At 46.9% G+C, this 18142-nt stretch overlaps 1 protein-coding gene across 1 annotated transcript in view; it reads right to left on the bottom strand.

Moving 5' to 3' along the window:
- abcb5 (ATP-binding cassette, sub-family B (MDR/TAP), member 5) overlaps positions 1-18142 on the bottom strand; it is a 190218-nt gene that overhangs the window by 128730 nt on the left and 43346 nt on the right. The window contains exons 3-9 of the mRNA XM_072509204.1: positions 17289-17367; positions 17144-17201; positions 7506-7662; positions 3775-3844; positions 3474-3665; positions 1733-1904; positions 79-203 (exon numbers count right to left, since the gene is read on the bottom strand). Coding sequence (XP_072365305.1) covers positions 79-203; positions 1733-1904; positions 3474-3665; positions 3775-3844; positions 7506-7662; positions 17144-17201; positions 17289-17367 — 853 coding nt within the window. The remainder of the gene's footprint in view (positions 1-78; positions 204-1732; positions 1905-3473; positions 3666-3774; positions 3845-7505; positions 7663-17143; positions 17202-17288; positions 17368-18142) is intronic.

The raw sequence follows: 18142 nt of genomic DNA, 5'->3' as shown, positions 1-18142 counted from the left end.
CAAAACCCAATGAATGCAAAGAACTATCTGCATTTGTGGTGTGTTTAACCTTGAGCAGAGACTCAGAAAAAAACTTACTTTGCAAGTGCTTTCTGTTGTCCATTAAATGCAAAGACAGTCCTTATCGCCATTAGAACTTCTTCAGCCACTGCCCCTGCTTTGGCATAAGCTGTCAATTCCTTACTGGTCAGTGACGTCAAAAGCTGTTTTAGTATGAGATAAGATGGTAAATAAGATCCAGCATGAACCATTTAGTTCAAGACTAATTATTGTCTATTTTGTCCGAAGTTCACAAATGACTTACAGATGAGGAACAATTCAGCTTAATTCCATTCATCCAAACTGAAAGAGCCTCAATTTAGTGGTCTGTCAATTAAAGCTTGATGTTTATAAACACACATTAGATCACTTGAGAGTTACTCAACCGTGAAGGGAGATGAATGGAAAAATGAAATGAAATGAAAAGAAAATCGCTTATTGTCACAAGTAGGCTTCAAGTGAAGTTACTATGAACACCCCCTAGTCGCCACATTCCAGCGCCTGTTCGGGGAGGCTGGTATGGGAATTGAACCATGCTGCTGCCTGCCTTGGTCTGCTTTTAAAGCCAGCGATTTAGCCCTGTGCTAAACCAGCCCCTAATGCTGACATTGGAGAGTGTGGAAGCTGTCAATGACAGCCTAGTAAAATCAATATCAGAGAGTAATGAATGAATGACTTGCAGATCAAATATCTGAGGGGTTTAAACCCAGTTGACTGATTTTCTCTTTCCGGGAATTGACAGGTGATGCTTCCTGTGTCTGAGCCAGCAGGTGTATTGCCCAGGTGAGTATTAAAGCAGTGGTTTTGTTCACTGCCTCTGTCTGGACAGCTCATTAGATTCCAGACTGGGGTCTCTCTTATGGGTCCTCTCAAGGGTCTCTTTTCTGGGGGCTTCCCGACAAAGGTCTCTCTTTGTTTTTTTTGGGGGGGGGGTTCCTTTATTTAGGGGCGTCGCTTTACTTAGGGGCTTTCTGGGAGAGTCTCTGTGGGAGTTCAGTAGGGGTGGGGTGGGAAGGTCTTGCATTGGTTGGCCCTCGGATGGACTTTTGGGGAAACTTCCTTAAAGAGTTATCCCCTTGGCCCAACGCAAGGTCCGCTACATCAAAGCCATGCTTTCAGTGCCAGTAGTGATTCTCGTTCACATGATTCATGGCCCAGAGGACTAAAGGATCATGCGTGCCCGGAGAATATGGTCCTGGTCCACTAAGTGGCCGCCAGCGGGGGGCCAAGCTTAGGCGGCAGGTCGGCTCCCATCACTAATCCAATTTTCTCACTGATGCGGGATTCTTCGCCTCACGGGGAATTTCACTACCGGAGGCGCGAGAATATTCAGAGAATTTCGCCCCTGTCTTTTCACTTCACAAATGCAGGTTGCCTATTCCTTTTTAAAAAAATAATATGTACTGTGGTAACTATTGCATAATTACAACTTTAAACCAATTTTATTACCATTTATTATTTAACATTACTTAATTTGCAAAATTTTATTTCCAGTGTCCTTTGTCACAAATAACATTACACTTTGCCATAGTTATTAATGCTTATCTACTTTCCACATCTATACTTATCAGCATACATACTACATTGCTGATTTGGTTTTCTATTTTTCTAATAATAGTACATTGTTAACAACAGATTGGGTCACTTTCTTTCTTTACGAGTATACTACTTTTTGAAAAGATTCTGCTTATACCTTTGTCCATACTGCTACAGAGACCATGATAAGGGGTGAAACCGCCAGTATGACCAATGTAAGCTTCCATCCAAAGACAAATCCAATTATAAATCCTGCTACGCAAGTGCTAAATAACTGTATGAATATGCTGAACTTGTCCCCGAGACCATCTTTGATAGTGTTTATACCACTATTAATATAAAAGAAACATTATTATGCATTTTGTCATCAATTTTATTACTTTAAATTGACAATGTCACAAAACAATAATGAATCCAGTGATTTCCAATGGTTACATAAAATGATTAATCAAAATTTACATACCATCAAGAATCTCTAATATAACAAATGGTTTGCAGACTGACAGCTATCAACAATCCGGCGGGATGATAAGTGATAGGATGTGTCTTTTTGAGATATTTTTAACTGTCAATTACATTTGCCACGCCCTTCCAAAAATAGAGCTATCAAGTATGGTTAACTCATTCCTTAGCAACAAAATTCAACAGGTTTGACTGTTCAACTTCCATCTTGGTCACCATAGACCACTATTTTGTACCTCTAGATGTCGGGCGGGATATAACTAAATAGGAACAAAGTCCCATAGCGAGTGAGTTTAGCCTTGTGTTTCCCGACCCTTACAGCACTCAGAGACACAACACTATAAAAAGACACCCATGTTAGATAGGTGGCCTCAGGGTGGAATGGCAGCCGAGGCTACACATAGCCCCGTTTTGTCCACTGAGGAGCTTCACTCACCAGGACTCCTCAGTATAGCGAGAGATCATTTTTAAATGGCGTCCCGATCTCTGGAACCCCCAAAGCAACCCCACCCCACTCCTGCCCCCCCCCCCTCCCCCAGCCCCAACACACTATGGGAGAGTCCCTAAACACCCATGCAGGGCACCGCTGGCCTGATTGCCAGTGTACAAAAAATGCTATCTTGGCAAATTGGCAGTACCAGGCTGGCACCCTGGCAGTGGCAAGCTGACACCCAGCTGGCAGTGCCAGGGCACCAGCAGTACCAGGTACCACCCTGCCCAAAGGCATCTGGGGGCCTCCGATCCCCTGGGAGATCCCTACGAATGCTGTTCCATCTGGTTCCTGTTTGTGGAGACCAGTTCTGAATGGCGCTCACCCGAGGTATCCAAGGCAGAGAAGATAGATCCCACCTCGGCTACCGCGGGAATCTGCACATTAAAGAGAGACTAGCTGTCTCGCTTTAATGTGCAGATTTGCTGAAAAGTGATCCCGCCCACAATGGGTGAGATTTACAACGCAAAGTCCTGCGAGGTCGCGTTAGCTCTCGCGAGGTGTTGTGAGCCGCGTAAATACCGGGAGCGGGGTCTCCTGGCTTCTGTCAGCCACACTGTGCTGTGGCGAGCTACTTTTTGTGCACAGCTTGGCTGTAAAACCCCACCCGTGATCATCGTTTCAGAGAAAGCGGTGAAACATAAAAGTTATCCTGTATGCTTCTGGAGATAAACAACTTATGCAACTCCCAGACAGAGCTAACTAAATATTGTCAAAATAGCTAAAAGTGAAGTAAAAATGGATATGGGCATCAAATAACTGTGGTACAGCAAAAAGGACAGCTACTAATGCTTATATTACCAAACCAGTTGAATATATGAATTAAGCAGAATCAAAATACAGACAGTTCTGAACCTTAATGCCATTTGACCTAGACATGTGTGCAATCCCTTTCAATATTGGATGACCATAAACAGCAGCTAGATATTAAAGCTCAATTACTTACTCTGTCAGCCTTGTGTTGAGTTCACCTATTTGATTAGAGTCAAACCAAGCCATCTCTTGGTGAAGAATTGCGTGAAAAAACTTTCGCCTTATTCTTCCAGTCTGCCGTGTGCCAGCAAGTAAAAACATGTAGACATGTAAACTGCCGAAAATCAGGACAGCAAAACCAAGGCCCATAAAGTAGAGTGCAAACCTGTAGTAGCAAAGAGCTTCAGGTAAAAAAAATTGTACGATCTAGGTCATGCGAACTGTAGTAACAGTCACTGAGGTAAATTTATTTCAAGGTTCAATAATATATTTACCGTGTCATGTCAGCTTCCAAATCCAGTCCAGGTATTTCAAAACATGCATTTGTTGAGCTGTTGTTCAATACTGTTAAGACCAATGAATGTATGTGAATTAACAAGGATGTTTAAACTTAGTTGCAAATATCAAAGGACAAATGCACCAAGTAGCACAAACCCATATAGATGAGAAAAGTCTTCAGATAGACGTTTCCACTCTAGTCAGCGGTGAACATCACAGCGGGCGGCACAATATTGCGAGATGGTCAAAATTCAGTTTCACGAGATCGTGAAACCAATCTGCGACAGTCCCATGCGCCTGTCAATGTCAGGCTACTGGGCCATCCTCCCCCTCCAATGTTGGAAACATCATTTTAATACATTCATTGGCGTGGCTGCCGGCCGGTATCTCCCCCCCATGCTGCATCATCCGGACACATCCTCGTGATTACATGCTGACATATTGTACAACTAGACATAAGCCACATGCACTGAGGGAGCTGCCTGTCACTCAGGACTTCCAGCTATATTTGCCTACCTTGCTTTGGATGGCGGTCACCAGTGCCAGGTTTGCAGGCAGCACCCTATCACTTTTAGTGGGCTTATGGGCAGGTCTCTCCTTACCAGACCCGCTGTAAGGAGGGGGTGACTTTTCACTGGATGCAGGGCCCGGGCTTGCTTGGGGAAGGGGCAGGAATAGTCTTAAGCAAGGAAAGAGGCTGCAGGGCTAGGACAACACTGGGTAAGTGGGAGACATAACCCAGCGTGTGTATGGGGACACATGTTGCTCTGTATAAATGGCCTCAAGATGGTGAGGGGACAATCCAGAGGAGATGAGGTTAGATGGACATGTGAGAAAAGGTGCAGCGTGATTTATCTGGAGCTGGCAGTGACTGAGATGCCCGTGAATGTCTGATGGACTTGTGAATGTGAGTTTAGAGTGATGAGATGGTCAACTTACCCTCACAACATGGATGAGATCATTCATCTTGCTTCTGCATTGGATGGCTGACTGCTTCTGTGCAGTATTGGCACTGACCTTCACTGCCACCGCCTCCCAAGCCGGAGTGGTCAAGCTGATGGGACTCGTCCGACTGGAATAGGGGTGGAAGACCTCATGAAGGCCATCCATGGCACTCAAATGGCATTACGGAGAGGCATCAGGAAAATAGTCTCCTTGCCTTTTGTGGCCATGTTTCCTGTGTGACAGTCCAGGTCTGAAAGCAGCGAAAGCTGTGCACACAGCTACACTTTAAATATGGCACCCTGCGTGAGGAAGCAACGAGGTCATAGCGTGGTAGACAAATCAGAGGCTGTCCACAAGGATGATGGTATGTTTCCTGTGGCTGCATAATTAGTGATGCAGGACCAGACGATATGGTGTGAAATCCGGTCATTGCGGCTACTTAACAGGACTATAGGCTTTTGGAACACAGGAGAGGAGAGGGAAGTCAGAGGCGGGAAGGGCAAAGGAACAAAGTGGAGAAGGGAAAGACTGTCCTGGGGCAAGAGTCATAAGACTGACCAAGGAGGAACCGGAGATTATCTTGGGGCTGAGGACACACTGTTGGGGGCCTACTGAACAAAATGTCCTGGAGTTGAGGCCTCGCTGATAGGGACATTTTGAACAGACTGCCCTGGGCCAAGGCCATGCTGTCCGGGAAAACTGAAGACTGTCCTGGGCTGTGTGTGCCATGTTAGAGCGCTCTGCATATGAATGTCTTGGTCTCGATCTTGAGCTGAGAAGATCTCTCTGGGCAATGCCGGTCATGCATGGCATGGTTTGCAGGGCATGGTCACACACCGAGGAATTGCATTCTGGGTTTTTGATGCATGGCACCCTGATGCAGATGGCGTAATCATGGTCAGTGGATGCATCTGCATCCTGTATGCTAGTAGTTGAAAAGTCATGTGGGATTATCGGATGGTTTCATGGGAGAATCCCGAAAAGTAAGGATGCATGTGGCTACAAGAAGGCACCGGGTCAGAGCGATAAAGGGCAAACAGGACATCAATATTAAAGCATTTAGTGAGCAGGACAGGAATATCAACATACACAATGATGGGCAGAGCAGGCTCGAAGAATCGAATGATCTCCTCCTGCTCCTATTTTCTGTCTTTCTGTGATATGTTACTGGTCATGACTGGAGTTAGAGTCTCAGAAAGAGATACATTTTGGAACAGATGAGTGAAACTTTAAAAATAATTTTTGGGAAACTTCCAGCCACTTTAATGGTACCAATGGAATAGCCAGTGGTAACACAAGATAGAAGATTCAACACTGCTAACATTTGTAGACTGTTTTGATATGGGGTTCCTGCGTCAATATGAAAGAAGAGCCACAAACAAAATAAATGAGGAAAGAGAACTGTTTGGTAGCTCTAAGAGATGGCAGGACTTGGGTAACTATGGCAGCAGAATGAACCCCAAGAATAACTACGGTGTGGCAAATGGGTGTTTTAGATGTGACTTGTAATATCAGAATGCGATGGATTGTCTGAAACGGAATAAACAAATTTATGAAATGACACGTAAGAAGCAAGATTTGGAAGGGGAAGATAATGCACTACTCAATCAGAAGAAATTGTACCAGTCACCAAAAGCTTAAGTCCAGTAATGGATGGTTTAGCTGCGGACTCATTCAATTGTGCTTTGTGAGACAGTGGGTGCACGTCCATTGTATGTAGAGTGGATTGGTGAAAGTGTTACCTGGATTTTCTAAACAGTGAAAACTAAAGTAAGGTTAAAGAATAGGAAAGTTCTACCTATTTCAGGTTTATGGATAACAACACATTAAAGTCACTAAAGATAGTGATGATTCTGTGTAAGATGGCTGGCATCAACCATATTATTAGCACAGATATAATATCTAGTGAAATAAGATTGTTGAATAAGCCGTCTATGAAAACTGCTCAAATGAAATTAGCATGGATTTGCAAAATCTGTATATTTACAGTTTACATGATCAGGACATTGTTGTTCCTCTTGTCGTAATCCAGGAGACACAAAATGAAAGTTTAAATAAATTTATTCTAAACTCAAAAGTAAAGTTGCACCCGTGGAGCACCGCACAAGTGTCCCAGCCAGGAACAAACAGAACACTCTGTTTGTGTCTGAGCCGGCTTTTTAAGGGCTCTGTAACGAGTGTCCACTTGGTGGGCCTCCACCCGTTACCATGGGAATGTGTACTCCATGAGCCCCAGGAGGAAACTGATCACTCATCAATCACCATGGTCCTTGTGAGGCTCATCACACCTCTTAACAGGAGCTAACATTTCAAATCACTCTATGAAAGAAGTGTTGTTGACATCAGGAGATAGGAGTTTAAAAGAAAAAAGGCAGATTGATTTAAAACTACATCAACAGTTTCCCCATCCAACTTGTCATAGGGTAGAAATTCTACTAAACGATGCAGTGTTATTGGATGATGAATATATTAAAATTGGAGAAGCGATCAATAAGAAATACAGTATGTGTGGAAATAGGAGGATAACATCATGGACCAGGTGAAAAATATTGTTTGATTAAATACTTTAAATACATATAGGGGAAATCTGGAACACTGGCTGTTTGAGGAGAGGTATGAGACTGACCAAAGTCAATACATTCCCTTGATAAAGAAAATATCTATGCCTTGATTTTGGCTTTACCAACCAACTTGGATTATGTTAACAAAGGTGATTAAACTGCCAAACAGAGTAATAATTTAATTATGTTTTATTGAATGATGCATCAATAATTTTCAGTACCTGCAGTAGAGATGTTAGGCACGGTTCCACTTTTGACAAAACTATCAGTCATCTGCCCAAAGACAATGATCATAAGAGGCAAAGAAACTCCGTGTAACACGGCACAGAACAGCCCTATTGTCATCATTAGGATGTCCAATCGATCAGCAAAGCGAAACTATAAGTGATAACAATCTTAATCAATAGATGGAACCACATTAAACAATGCAGGTCAGAAAGACTATGAGCATCATATCCTGACATTAATTTTGATTACAATGGGTATAAACTGATATCAGAGCAGCTTCTGTATTAACAATGCCCACCTCTACTTCTACACTATCCCTCTTGGCACTTACACTGATGTTGAATTGCATCCTATTCAATCCCAAATTTAGTTTGAGGCCCCATTTCCTCTTCAGAACCTCTCTGCAACCACCTGCTTCTGCCTCAAAACATGTCACCGTCATATTAAAGTCACCAATTCCAATGCTCTTCTGGCCAACATCACTTCCACCCCCCTCCATAAAACTTTAGCACATTCAAAATTTTGCTGCCAGTATTCTAATCTACATTGGGGAGTTTAACTCCTTACCCCAGGGGAAGGTAGGGAAGAGGACAAAGTCTGTTGATATGTTGGGGTGCTTTGCCCGTTGCCTTCCTGATGGCATTTATCACAGGAAGGGTAAGTGGCAGGCATTCTACCCACTCTTAAGTGTCAAATTAATGGCCATTTATGGGTTTCTAACTTGCCACATGGGGAGACTACCCAGTGAACATGGGACAAGCTCATGATCAGGCATTCTGTGGCTCACAGAGGGATCCCCTTCCTCAGCACCAAGGGTCATCCACCCCCACCCTGGAAAACGGATCTTGCTCTTTGTTATATTACACTTTGTGGTAATATGTTGTTACTCTTTGCCTCAAGATCCAAAATGATCTGATGGTGTGATGAGCAAGAAACCACCAATCTTTAACTTGAAGCAAAACTGATTTATTGAAAAACGATTAAATTAAATTGAGTTTGCACACTCTACTGAGCTGTAACTGTTAATAAAGTAATACTGAGTCGGTTAAACTATAATCTATGATTAAGTATTAACTAATGACGTACACGTGCTAATTCTTTCTAACCTAACTAGTCCTTGAGTTGTGATTGATCTCTCTCCTCTGCTAACACTACCCAAAGTTCCCTGAGCTTTGATATTTATACTGGGAACCGGAGGTGCCCTCTAGTGTTTACATTATGCTGAGATGTAATAATTAACCCTTTAGTGTTATGCCTATATACATATCATTACACTCTTAAGAACAACCCTCATGATGGTCCTGGAAATCCCAATCCCACTTCACGTTTGCCTCTGCGATAGTGACTGCTCCTGGGCTCCTTAGAGGTGGGACATTCTCCTTTTAAGGAATGGAAACCACAACTGAAGGCACCTAACTGACTTACTTAACTGATCCTGAAGTATAATTGTAGCCTCATGGCCTGAGTCTTGCTCATTCATTACCCCGTCTTTATGTACTCGCCTATATTTGTTCCGAGTCTCCAATGCCAAAAATCTAATTACGCTTTTTTTGTTTAAATGCTTCATCGACTTTCCCTTTTCTATCTTGATGATATTCTCCAGTTGTACAGTCCTACAATCCTACACTTTCTAAACTGTGCATTTCTATCTCTAGCATCTAATCCATCTCACCTCCCTGCACCTCATTGTCACTGGTCTCACCGAACCCTTGGGTGGCGCAAGTGGGGACAGGGGTGGGAGACTGGGTTGGGTGAGAGGGAGGGGGGGCGGGGTACTCTTGCAATGTCTGTTGTCTGACCTGGGGGCCCCAGTCCATAACCACCTCCACCGTCCACCCAAATCCCCCACCCCGCCAGTGCCCCCTCTGCAGCTAGCCCATCCCTCACACCCTGCTGACAGAGCACTGAGGCAAGTTGGAATTTGAGTGCACAGGCTCTTATTTTACAAAGAACATGTGAACATCTCTATAATGGTGTGTGCCTTCACCCCTAACGCTATCCTGTGTGCTGCACCAGTGCCAGCATAACTGGTGTCTACATTTCTGGCCTTATGGATCCTAAAGCAACATCCAGGTGGATCCCCAGGCAATACATCAGAAGTGGAGGTGGCCTGCTGAGAATCCCAACCTGTTGCCTGCGTCCCCTTTGTGGACATCCTCTGGAGTGACCAGGCCTGGATAGGCCTGGCTGTTACTCAGGTGTCCCAAGTCACATGGTGCCACCCAGTTCTGCCGCTGCCCATCTGATGTGACAGGGAGAGAGGGTGGGGAGTCAGAGGCACTGTGGTGTTCCAGCACCTCCCCTGGAGAGTCACAAGCAAGGGTTCCATCACTTCCTCTTCCCTCGGAAGGCCGCCGGACTATGCCAGGGGTGCGACTGGAGTGAACTCTTGGGGCACCCCCTCCACTCGGCGCCCCCATTCCCGGAGACCCACTCTCGTCTCGACATGGGTCCACCTGCGATCCTCGCAGCCATGAAGCACAGGGACTGGGCCAACTCCCTCTGTGACTGTGCTACATCACTCAATGACTGTGCCACCTCCTTCCAGGACTGGCCCAGGTCAGCCTGCGTTGGGACAATACCGATGACGTCCTCAGTCATCACCCGTTGTGACGGTGCCAAGTTGTGGAGCACTGCTGTTATGTGCAGATGGCCTTGGTACATAGCTGCCTGTGACAGGGTAACCCAGTCGTGTGCCTCGACCACCAACTGCACAGAGTACCCCAGGCCTTGGGCATCCTGACCCATGGCCGATACCTTTGCCCCGAAAGCCTCCAGTGTGGAGCCACCCATTCGCAGTTGACCTGGGTGGCACGAATCGTCGGCACCACCTCCTGCCCCTGCACATGGTAGGACTCCTCCAACTGCACCTGCAGATGCTGGATGATTGCTGACAACCTCTCATGTAGTCCCTGGCTCTGCATCTGCATCTCCATTATCGATGGGATCGCCCTGTCCAGAAGCCCAAGACTGGTCTGGAGGGCAGCTTGTCCCTGTGGCCGGGTGGCCGTCCAACCACCTGCCCCTCGGACGTTCCTACCTCCACCTATTGCGTGTGTTGTGCACCAGATGATGCCACAGGAGCCTCTTCACTAACATGCCCAAATGAGGTGAGTGTCTCTGTGATGATAGAGTGTGTTGGAGACAGCTGTGACAGGAGGTCAGTGTCATCCTTCGACTGGTGCTCTGGGGTGCCTCAGGCTGGCATTTGGGGGGTCACTTTGCTCTCTGTCACCTCACAGAATCTTTACAGTGCAGAAGAAGGCCATTTGGCCCATTGGGTCTGCACCAACCTTTGGAAAGAGCACCCTACCTAGGCCCATGCCCTGATCCTAGCCCAGTAATGCCACCTAACCTTTTTGGACACGAAGGGGCAATTTAGCATGGCCAATCCACCTAACCTGCTCATCTACAGACTATGGGAGCAAACCGGAGCACCTAGAGGAAACTCACGCAGACACAGGGAGAAAGTGCAAACCCCACACAGTCACCGGAAGCCGGAATTGAACCCGGGTCCCTGGTGTTATGAGGCAGCAGTGCTAACCACTGTGCCACCATGCTGCCCCTCCTCGTCACTAGAATCTGCTTGGGGTTAGTGTCGGGAGCGGGGAACACCAGAACGGCCCACCTCGTCACCAGGTCATCCTGCAAGACACAAGACATGATGCACGATGGGATCGTGGGTTGGGGTGGTGGGTGGGAGTGAAGGGGGTGGGTTGGGGTGGTAGGTGGTAGTGGGGGGGGGGGGTTGGTGCCAGGGGCACTGTGCTGCCTACTCACCCCGGCCGCCCTGAGGAGGGCATGCAGCTTTTTACGGCAATGCTGTCCGGTCCTTGCGGTGGGGCCCACGGCGCTCACAGATTCGGCCACCTGCGCAGGCCCAGTGTACGGCGGCGGGTGGAAGTCTACTTACCACCAAGTGGAAGAGGGTGGCCAGCCTCTCCACCATGGCATCGAATAGGGTCTGCAGCTCAGCGTCTGCAAACCGGATGCCGCTCTCCGGCATTCCTTGTTGGCTGGAATGAGTGTGTGTGGGGAGTGGAATGTTGATGTGCGGCTGCAGCTTGTCAGCCTCTCGAGTGACAATATCAACCCTGGTGAATTGGACAGGTTTTTCATTGGAATCGATCATGTTCTTCGTGGGGCCGGTGCTAGCCCATTAACGGATCCTGAATTGTTCCGGGACCAGCGCCAATTTAGTTGTCGTAGAATTCCATTGATTCAGTTCCGGCCTCTAAACTTAGTTTCTGAAACGGAGAATTCCGCTGTATATCTTTATTTATATCATTCAATCATCGATTTCCTTGTACTTTATGCATTCATATATAGCACCTTTAATTTTAATTGTTTCCTATTTTCCCCGCTATGACCTTAGTCTATGTGAGTTTTCCTCAATTTACCTGCTCTCACTTCCTCTTTTTCTCTGCAAAAAGCACTTAATTGTCTTTGATGTGGTCCAAGAGCAGTCAATCATAGTTAGATGTTTACAAGTATGATGGTTTGTTTCACAGCAGGCTAATTGAAATGAACCCGAGTGTGAAGGAATATAAGTTTAAACAATCCAGTTGGTTAAGTGTGTAAACTGTCAATCACAGCCTAGTAACTTAAAAGTCACATTGTTGTGAATGAAAACCTTGCAGATCAAAGATCTGAAGGGGATTTAAACCCAGCTTATGTAGTTTTCACTTTTCAGGAATTTACAGGTGCTGCTTTTTTTTCCTGAACCAGCAGGAATATTGCGCATGTCAGTTTTAAAGCAGTCATTTTTTCCCACTGTGCCTGTCTGGACTGCTGTCCAGCTTCCAGACAGAGATATCTGTAAAGGCAGTTTCTTGCGGGGGTCTCTCTTATGGGTGAGTTTCTGGTGGGGGTCTCTGTAATGGGGGTATCTCTGGTGGGGGGGGGGGGGGGGCAGCGGGAGGGCTGATGGGGCTGGTGGGAATGGAGGGGGGCATTGTGGGGGGGGGGGGCAGGTGACCCTCCGATGGACTTTGGGAGCAGTTCCCAAAATGAGTTGCCCCCTTAACCCACCATGAGGTCCACCGCACCAAGGCCATGCTGGGAAATACCTGCACCAATTCACTCCCACATGAATGCCGGCTCAGAGGACCGGATATTCACGCTCGATTGCAGAAACCGTTCCGCAGCCCGTTAAGGATACAAACCAGTCAATTTGACCGATTTGCATCCTCACAGGGCATGAACCTCGATGCCACCGCCAGCGGGAAACTGGAGCATCAAAGCGATGCTTTTGTTTGGATGACACTGGATTCTCTACTGCATCGGGAACTCCGTTACTTGTGGTGGGCGGTGGAGAATCCAGCCCAGTGTCCTGAAACCAAATTCCGGTTTGACTTCTCAGTTTGATGTAAAGATCCCATAGTCCTATTTTGAAGAAAGTCAGCTGGGTTATTTTTAGTGTCCTGAATCGACATCACAAGAACAGATTATTAGCCATTCTCACACTGCTGTTTGTGAGAGCTTGCTGTGCACAGATTGGCTGCAGCATTTCCTGCATCATTAAATTTCATTTCAAAAGTATTTTAATGGTTGCAAATTGCTTTGGGGCAGCCTGTGATCATTAAAGACACAATATAAATGCAAGTGATTCATTACCTGGAACTCTTTCCCCTCCAAAGCTGTTGAGGATAGATCAATTTAAAAAAAAAAAAATCTTTATTGCAATAAGTAGATTTACATAGAACATAGAACAGTACAGCACAGTAGAGACCCTTCGGCCCACGATGTTGTGCCGACCATTTATCCTAATCTAAGATCAACCAAACCTACACCCCTGCAATTTACTGCTGTCCATGTGCCTGTCCAAGAGACACTTAAATGTCCCGAATCGTAAATCCTATCTCCCAGAATCTCTCAGCACAGACGTAAGACTGATGAGTCTGTAATTCCCAGGGATTTCCCTATTCCCTTTCTTGAACAGGGGAACAACAATCGCCTCCCTCCAATCATTCGGTATTACACCAGTGGGGAGTGAGGACGCAAAGATCATCGCCAACAGCGCAGCAATCTCCTCCCTCGCTTGCCGTAGTAACCTTGGGTATATCCCGTCAGGCCCAGGGGACTTATCTATCCTGATGCTTTGCAAAATTTCCAGCACATCCTCCTTCGTAATATCAAACTGGACGAGTCTATTAACCTGGTTCATGCTGTTTTCATGAGCAACAAGATCCCTCTCTCTAATGAGAACTGAAGCAAAATATTCATTTCGGGCCTCCCCTATCTCCTCAGACTCTCGGCACAAGTTCCCTCAACTATCCCTGATCATCCTCTTATTTCTCACATAAGTGTAGAATGCCTTGGGGTTTTCCCTAATCCTTCCCACCAGGGCTTTTTCATGCCCCCTTCTAGCTCTCCTAAGTCCATTTTTGAGTTCCTTCCTGGCTTCCTTATAACCCTCTAGAGCCGTGCCAAATCCTTGCTTCCTCAACCTTACACAAGCTTCCTTCTTCCTCTTGACTAGAAGCTCCACTTCTCTTGTCATCCAAGGCTCCTTCACCTTACCATTCCTTCCACATCTCAGTGAGACAAAACTATCCAGCACTCGCAGAAAATGCTCCTTAAACAACCCCCACATTACTGTTCTGCATTTCCCCAAGAACAACTGTTCCCACTTCATGCTCTTCAGCTTCTGTCTAATAGCAGTATAATTTCCTCTCCCCCAATTAAATACCTTCCCGTACTGTCTGTTCCTATCCCTCTCCATAACTATGGTAAAGGTTAAGGAGTTGTGGTCACTGTCACCAAAATGCTCTCCAACCGAGACATCTGACACCTGGCCTGGTTCGTTGCAAAGCACCAAATCCAATATGGCCTCCCCCCTAGTCGGCCTATCTACATATTGAGTCAGGAATCCTTCCAGTACACACCTGACAAAATCTGGGATGAAATTCTCCGGAAATGGCGCGATGTTCGCCGACTGGCGGCCAAAACGGCGCAAATCAGATGGGCATCGCGCCGCCCCAAAGGTGCGGAATGCTCCGCATCTTTGGGGGCCGAGCCCCAACATTGAGGGGCTAGGCCGGCGCCGGACGAATTTCCGCCCTGCCAGCTGGCGGAAAAGGCCTTTGGCGCCCCGCCAGCTGGCGCGGAAATGACATCTCCGGGCGGCGCATGCGCGGGAGCGTCAGCGGCCGCTGACAGCATTCCCGCGCATGCGCAGTGGAGGGAGTCTCTTCCGCCTCCGCCATGGTGGAGACCGTGGCGAAGGCGGAAGGGAAAGAGTGCCCCCCCGGCACACGCCCGCCCGTGGATCGGTGGGCCCCGATCGCGGGCCAGGCCACCGTGGGGGCACCCCCCGGGGCCAGATCGCCCCGGCCCGCCCCCCCCCAGGACCCCGGAGCCCGCCCTCGCCGCCTTGTCCCGCCAGTAAGGTAGGTGATTTAATTTACGCCGGCGGGACAGGCATTTTAGCGGCGGGACTTCGGCCCATCCGGAGAATCGAGCGGGGGGGGGGGGGGGGCCCTCCAACCGGCGCGGCGCGATTCCCGCCCCCGCCGAATCTCCCTTGCCGGAGAATTCAGCAACCGGCGGGGGCGGGATTCCTGGACTAGGACTCCCAAGTCCCTTTGCACTTCAGAATTATGAATTTTGTCACCATTTAGAAACTGGCGGCAGAGAATCCAGCTCACTGTTTAAGAAGAATGTGTTCCCATTTAAGCCAGAGGTTGTTTTTCTCTCAGAGAGTATTGAGTCTTTGGAACTACCCTCCTTAGAAAGCAGTGGGAGCAGAGTCTTTGAATGTTTTGAAGGCAGAATTATAGATTCCTGATCTGCACAGTGGTGTAAGGTGGTATGCAGGAGATTACAGTCAGATGAGCCTTATTGCATGGTGGAGCAGTCTAAAAGGGCTGAGTGGCCTACGGTTGCTCCTAACTTACAAAGAACAAAGAACAAAGAAATGTACAGCACAGGAACAGGCCCTTCGGCCCTCCAAGCCCGTGCCGACCATGCTGCCCGACTAAACTACAATCTTCTACACTTCCTGGGTCCGTATCCCTCTATTCCCATCCTATTCATGTATTTGTCAAGATGCCCCTTAAATGTCACTATCGTCCCTGCTTCCACCACCTCCTCCGGTAGCGAGTTCGAGGCACCCACTACCCTCTGTGTAAAAAAACTTGCCTCGTACATCTACTCTAAACCTTGCCCCTCTCACCTTAAACCTATGCCCCCTAGTAATTGACCCCTCTACCCTGGGGAAAAGCGTCTGACTATCCACTCTGTCTATGCCCCTCATAATTTTGTAGGCCTCTATCAGGTCTCCCCTCAACCTCCTTCGTTCCAGTGAGAACAAACCGAGTTTATTCAACCGCTCCTCATAGCTAATGCCCTCCATACCAGGCAACATTCTGGTAAATCTCTTCTGCACCCTCTCTAAAGCCTCCACATCCTTCTGGTAGTGTGGTGACCAGAATTGAACACTATACTCCAAGTTTGGCCTAACTAAGATTCTATACAGCTGCAACATGACTTGCCAATTCTTATACTCAATGCCCCGGCCAATGAAGGCAAGCATGCCGTATGCCTTCTTGACTACCTTCTCCACCTGTGTTGCCCCTTTCAGGACCTGTGGACCTGTACTCCTAGATCTCTTTGACTTTCAATACTCTTGAGGGTTCTACCATTCACTGTATATTCCCTACCTGCATTAGACCTTCCAAAATGCATTACCTCACATTTGTCCGGATTAAACTCCATCTGCCATCTCTCCGCCCAAGTCTCCAACCAATCTAAATCCTGCTGTATCCTCTGACAGTCCTCATCGCTATCCGCAATTCCACCAACCTTTGTGTCGTCTGCAAACTTACTAATCAGACCAGTTACATTTTCCTCCAAATCATTTATATATACTACAAAGAGCAACGGTCCCAGCACTGATCCCTGTGGAACACCACTGGTCACAGCCCTCCAATTAGAAACGCATCCTTCCATTGCTACTCTCTGCCTTCTATGACCTAGCCAGTTCTGTATCCACCTTGCCAGCTCACCCCTTATCCCGTGTGACTTCACCTTTTGTACTAGTCTACCATGAGGGACCTTGTCAAAGGCCTTACTGAAGTCCATATAGACAACATCCACTGCCCTACCTGCATCAATCATCTTAGTGACCTCCTCGAAAAACTCTATCAAGTTAGTGAGACACGACCTCCCCTTCACAAAACCATGCTGCCTCTCACTAATACGTCCATTTGCTTCCAAATGGGAGTAGATCCTGTCTCGAAGAATTCTCTCCAGTAATTTCCCTACCACTGAAGTAAGGCTCACCGGCCTGTAGTTCCCGGGATTATCCTTGCTACCCTTCTTAAACAGAGGAACAACATTGGCTATTCTCCAGTCCTCCGGGACATCCCCTGAAGACAGTGAGGATCCAAAGATTTCTGTCAAGGCCTCAGCAATTTCCTCTCCAGCCTCCTTCAGTATTCTGGGGTAGATCCCATCAGGCCCTGGGGACTTATCTACCTTAATATTTTTTAAGACACCCAACACCTCATCTTTTTGGATCTCAATGTGACCCAGGCTATCTACACACCCTTCTCCAGACTCAACATCTACCAATTTCTTCTCTTTGTACATTCATACGAAGAAAAATAGGTCAAGAAGCAAAACCAACCAGTTCAAAAAATCCAACCGCCTTTTTTAACTTCTTTCCCTCCTTGGGGTTCTTTTCTCTGCAGAACACAAAATTTATCGGAAATTAGTTTGCAGTGAGGATTACAGAAAAGATTATGCCTCAGAATTGTAAGAGAATTCCTTACTTTCCATTCTCGGGATGACCATTGTCGGGATTCGCACCCTCCTGGTAGCTTGGATTGTCATAGCCAACAGTTGAGGATCCTGCAAGATATTTGTTAATATTTCAATCAAGATTTAGTTTTATATTATTAAACTATACAGCATAAAGGCAGGCCATTTGGCCCATTCTGCCTGTGCTGACCCTTTGAGTATTTAGTTAACTCTTTCACACATCCCTTTTCATTCCCAATAACTCTGCAAATGATTTTCTCTCAATAAATATCTAATGCCCTTTTGAAAGTTAGTATTGAGTCTCCTTTCACAACAGTTTCAGTTCATGTTTTGCATATCCAAAACGACTGGCTATGTAAAACAAAATCCTCACCTCCCGAGTTGTTCTTTTGCCAATTATCAAAATCCGTGACTATTTTCCCATTGGAAACAGTGAATGTAATCTAATGGCCTCGTTGCCCATGACCTGGGATGTGATGAGGTCGGTAAATCTTGCAAGAGGCCTCTAACGAGATCACACAAGGTGTTGTGATCTGGATCCTGCCCTCAAGGTTGCGAGATCAAGATTTGCATATTTAATGTGCAGTTAAGCTCACTTCAATCATAGAATTTACAGTGCAGAAGGAGGCCATTTGGCCCATCGAGTCTGCACCGGCTCTTGGAAAGAGCATCCTACCCAACCCCACACCCCTACCCTATCCCCATAACCCAGTAGCCCCACCCAACACTAAGGGCAATTTGGACACTAAGGGCAATTTAGAATGGCCAATCCACCTAACCTGCACATCTTTGGTCTATGGGAGGAAACCGGAGCACCCGGAGGAAACCCATGCACACACGGGGAGAACGTGCAGACTCCGCACAG

Source organism: Scyliorhinus torazame, chromosome 6, assembly GCF_047496885.1.
Source record: "Scyliorhinus torazame isolate Kashiwa2021f chromosome 6, sScyTor2.1, whole genome shotgun sequence".
Lineage (NCBI taxonomy): Eukaryota > Metazoa > Chordata > Chondrichthyes > Carcharhiniformes > Scyliorhinidae > Scyliorhinus > Scyliorhinus torazame.
The sequence above is the reverse complement of the archived record's forward strand: the minus strand, read 5'-3'. Positions and strand labels throughout refer to the sequence as shown.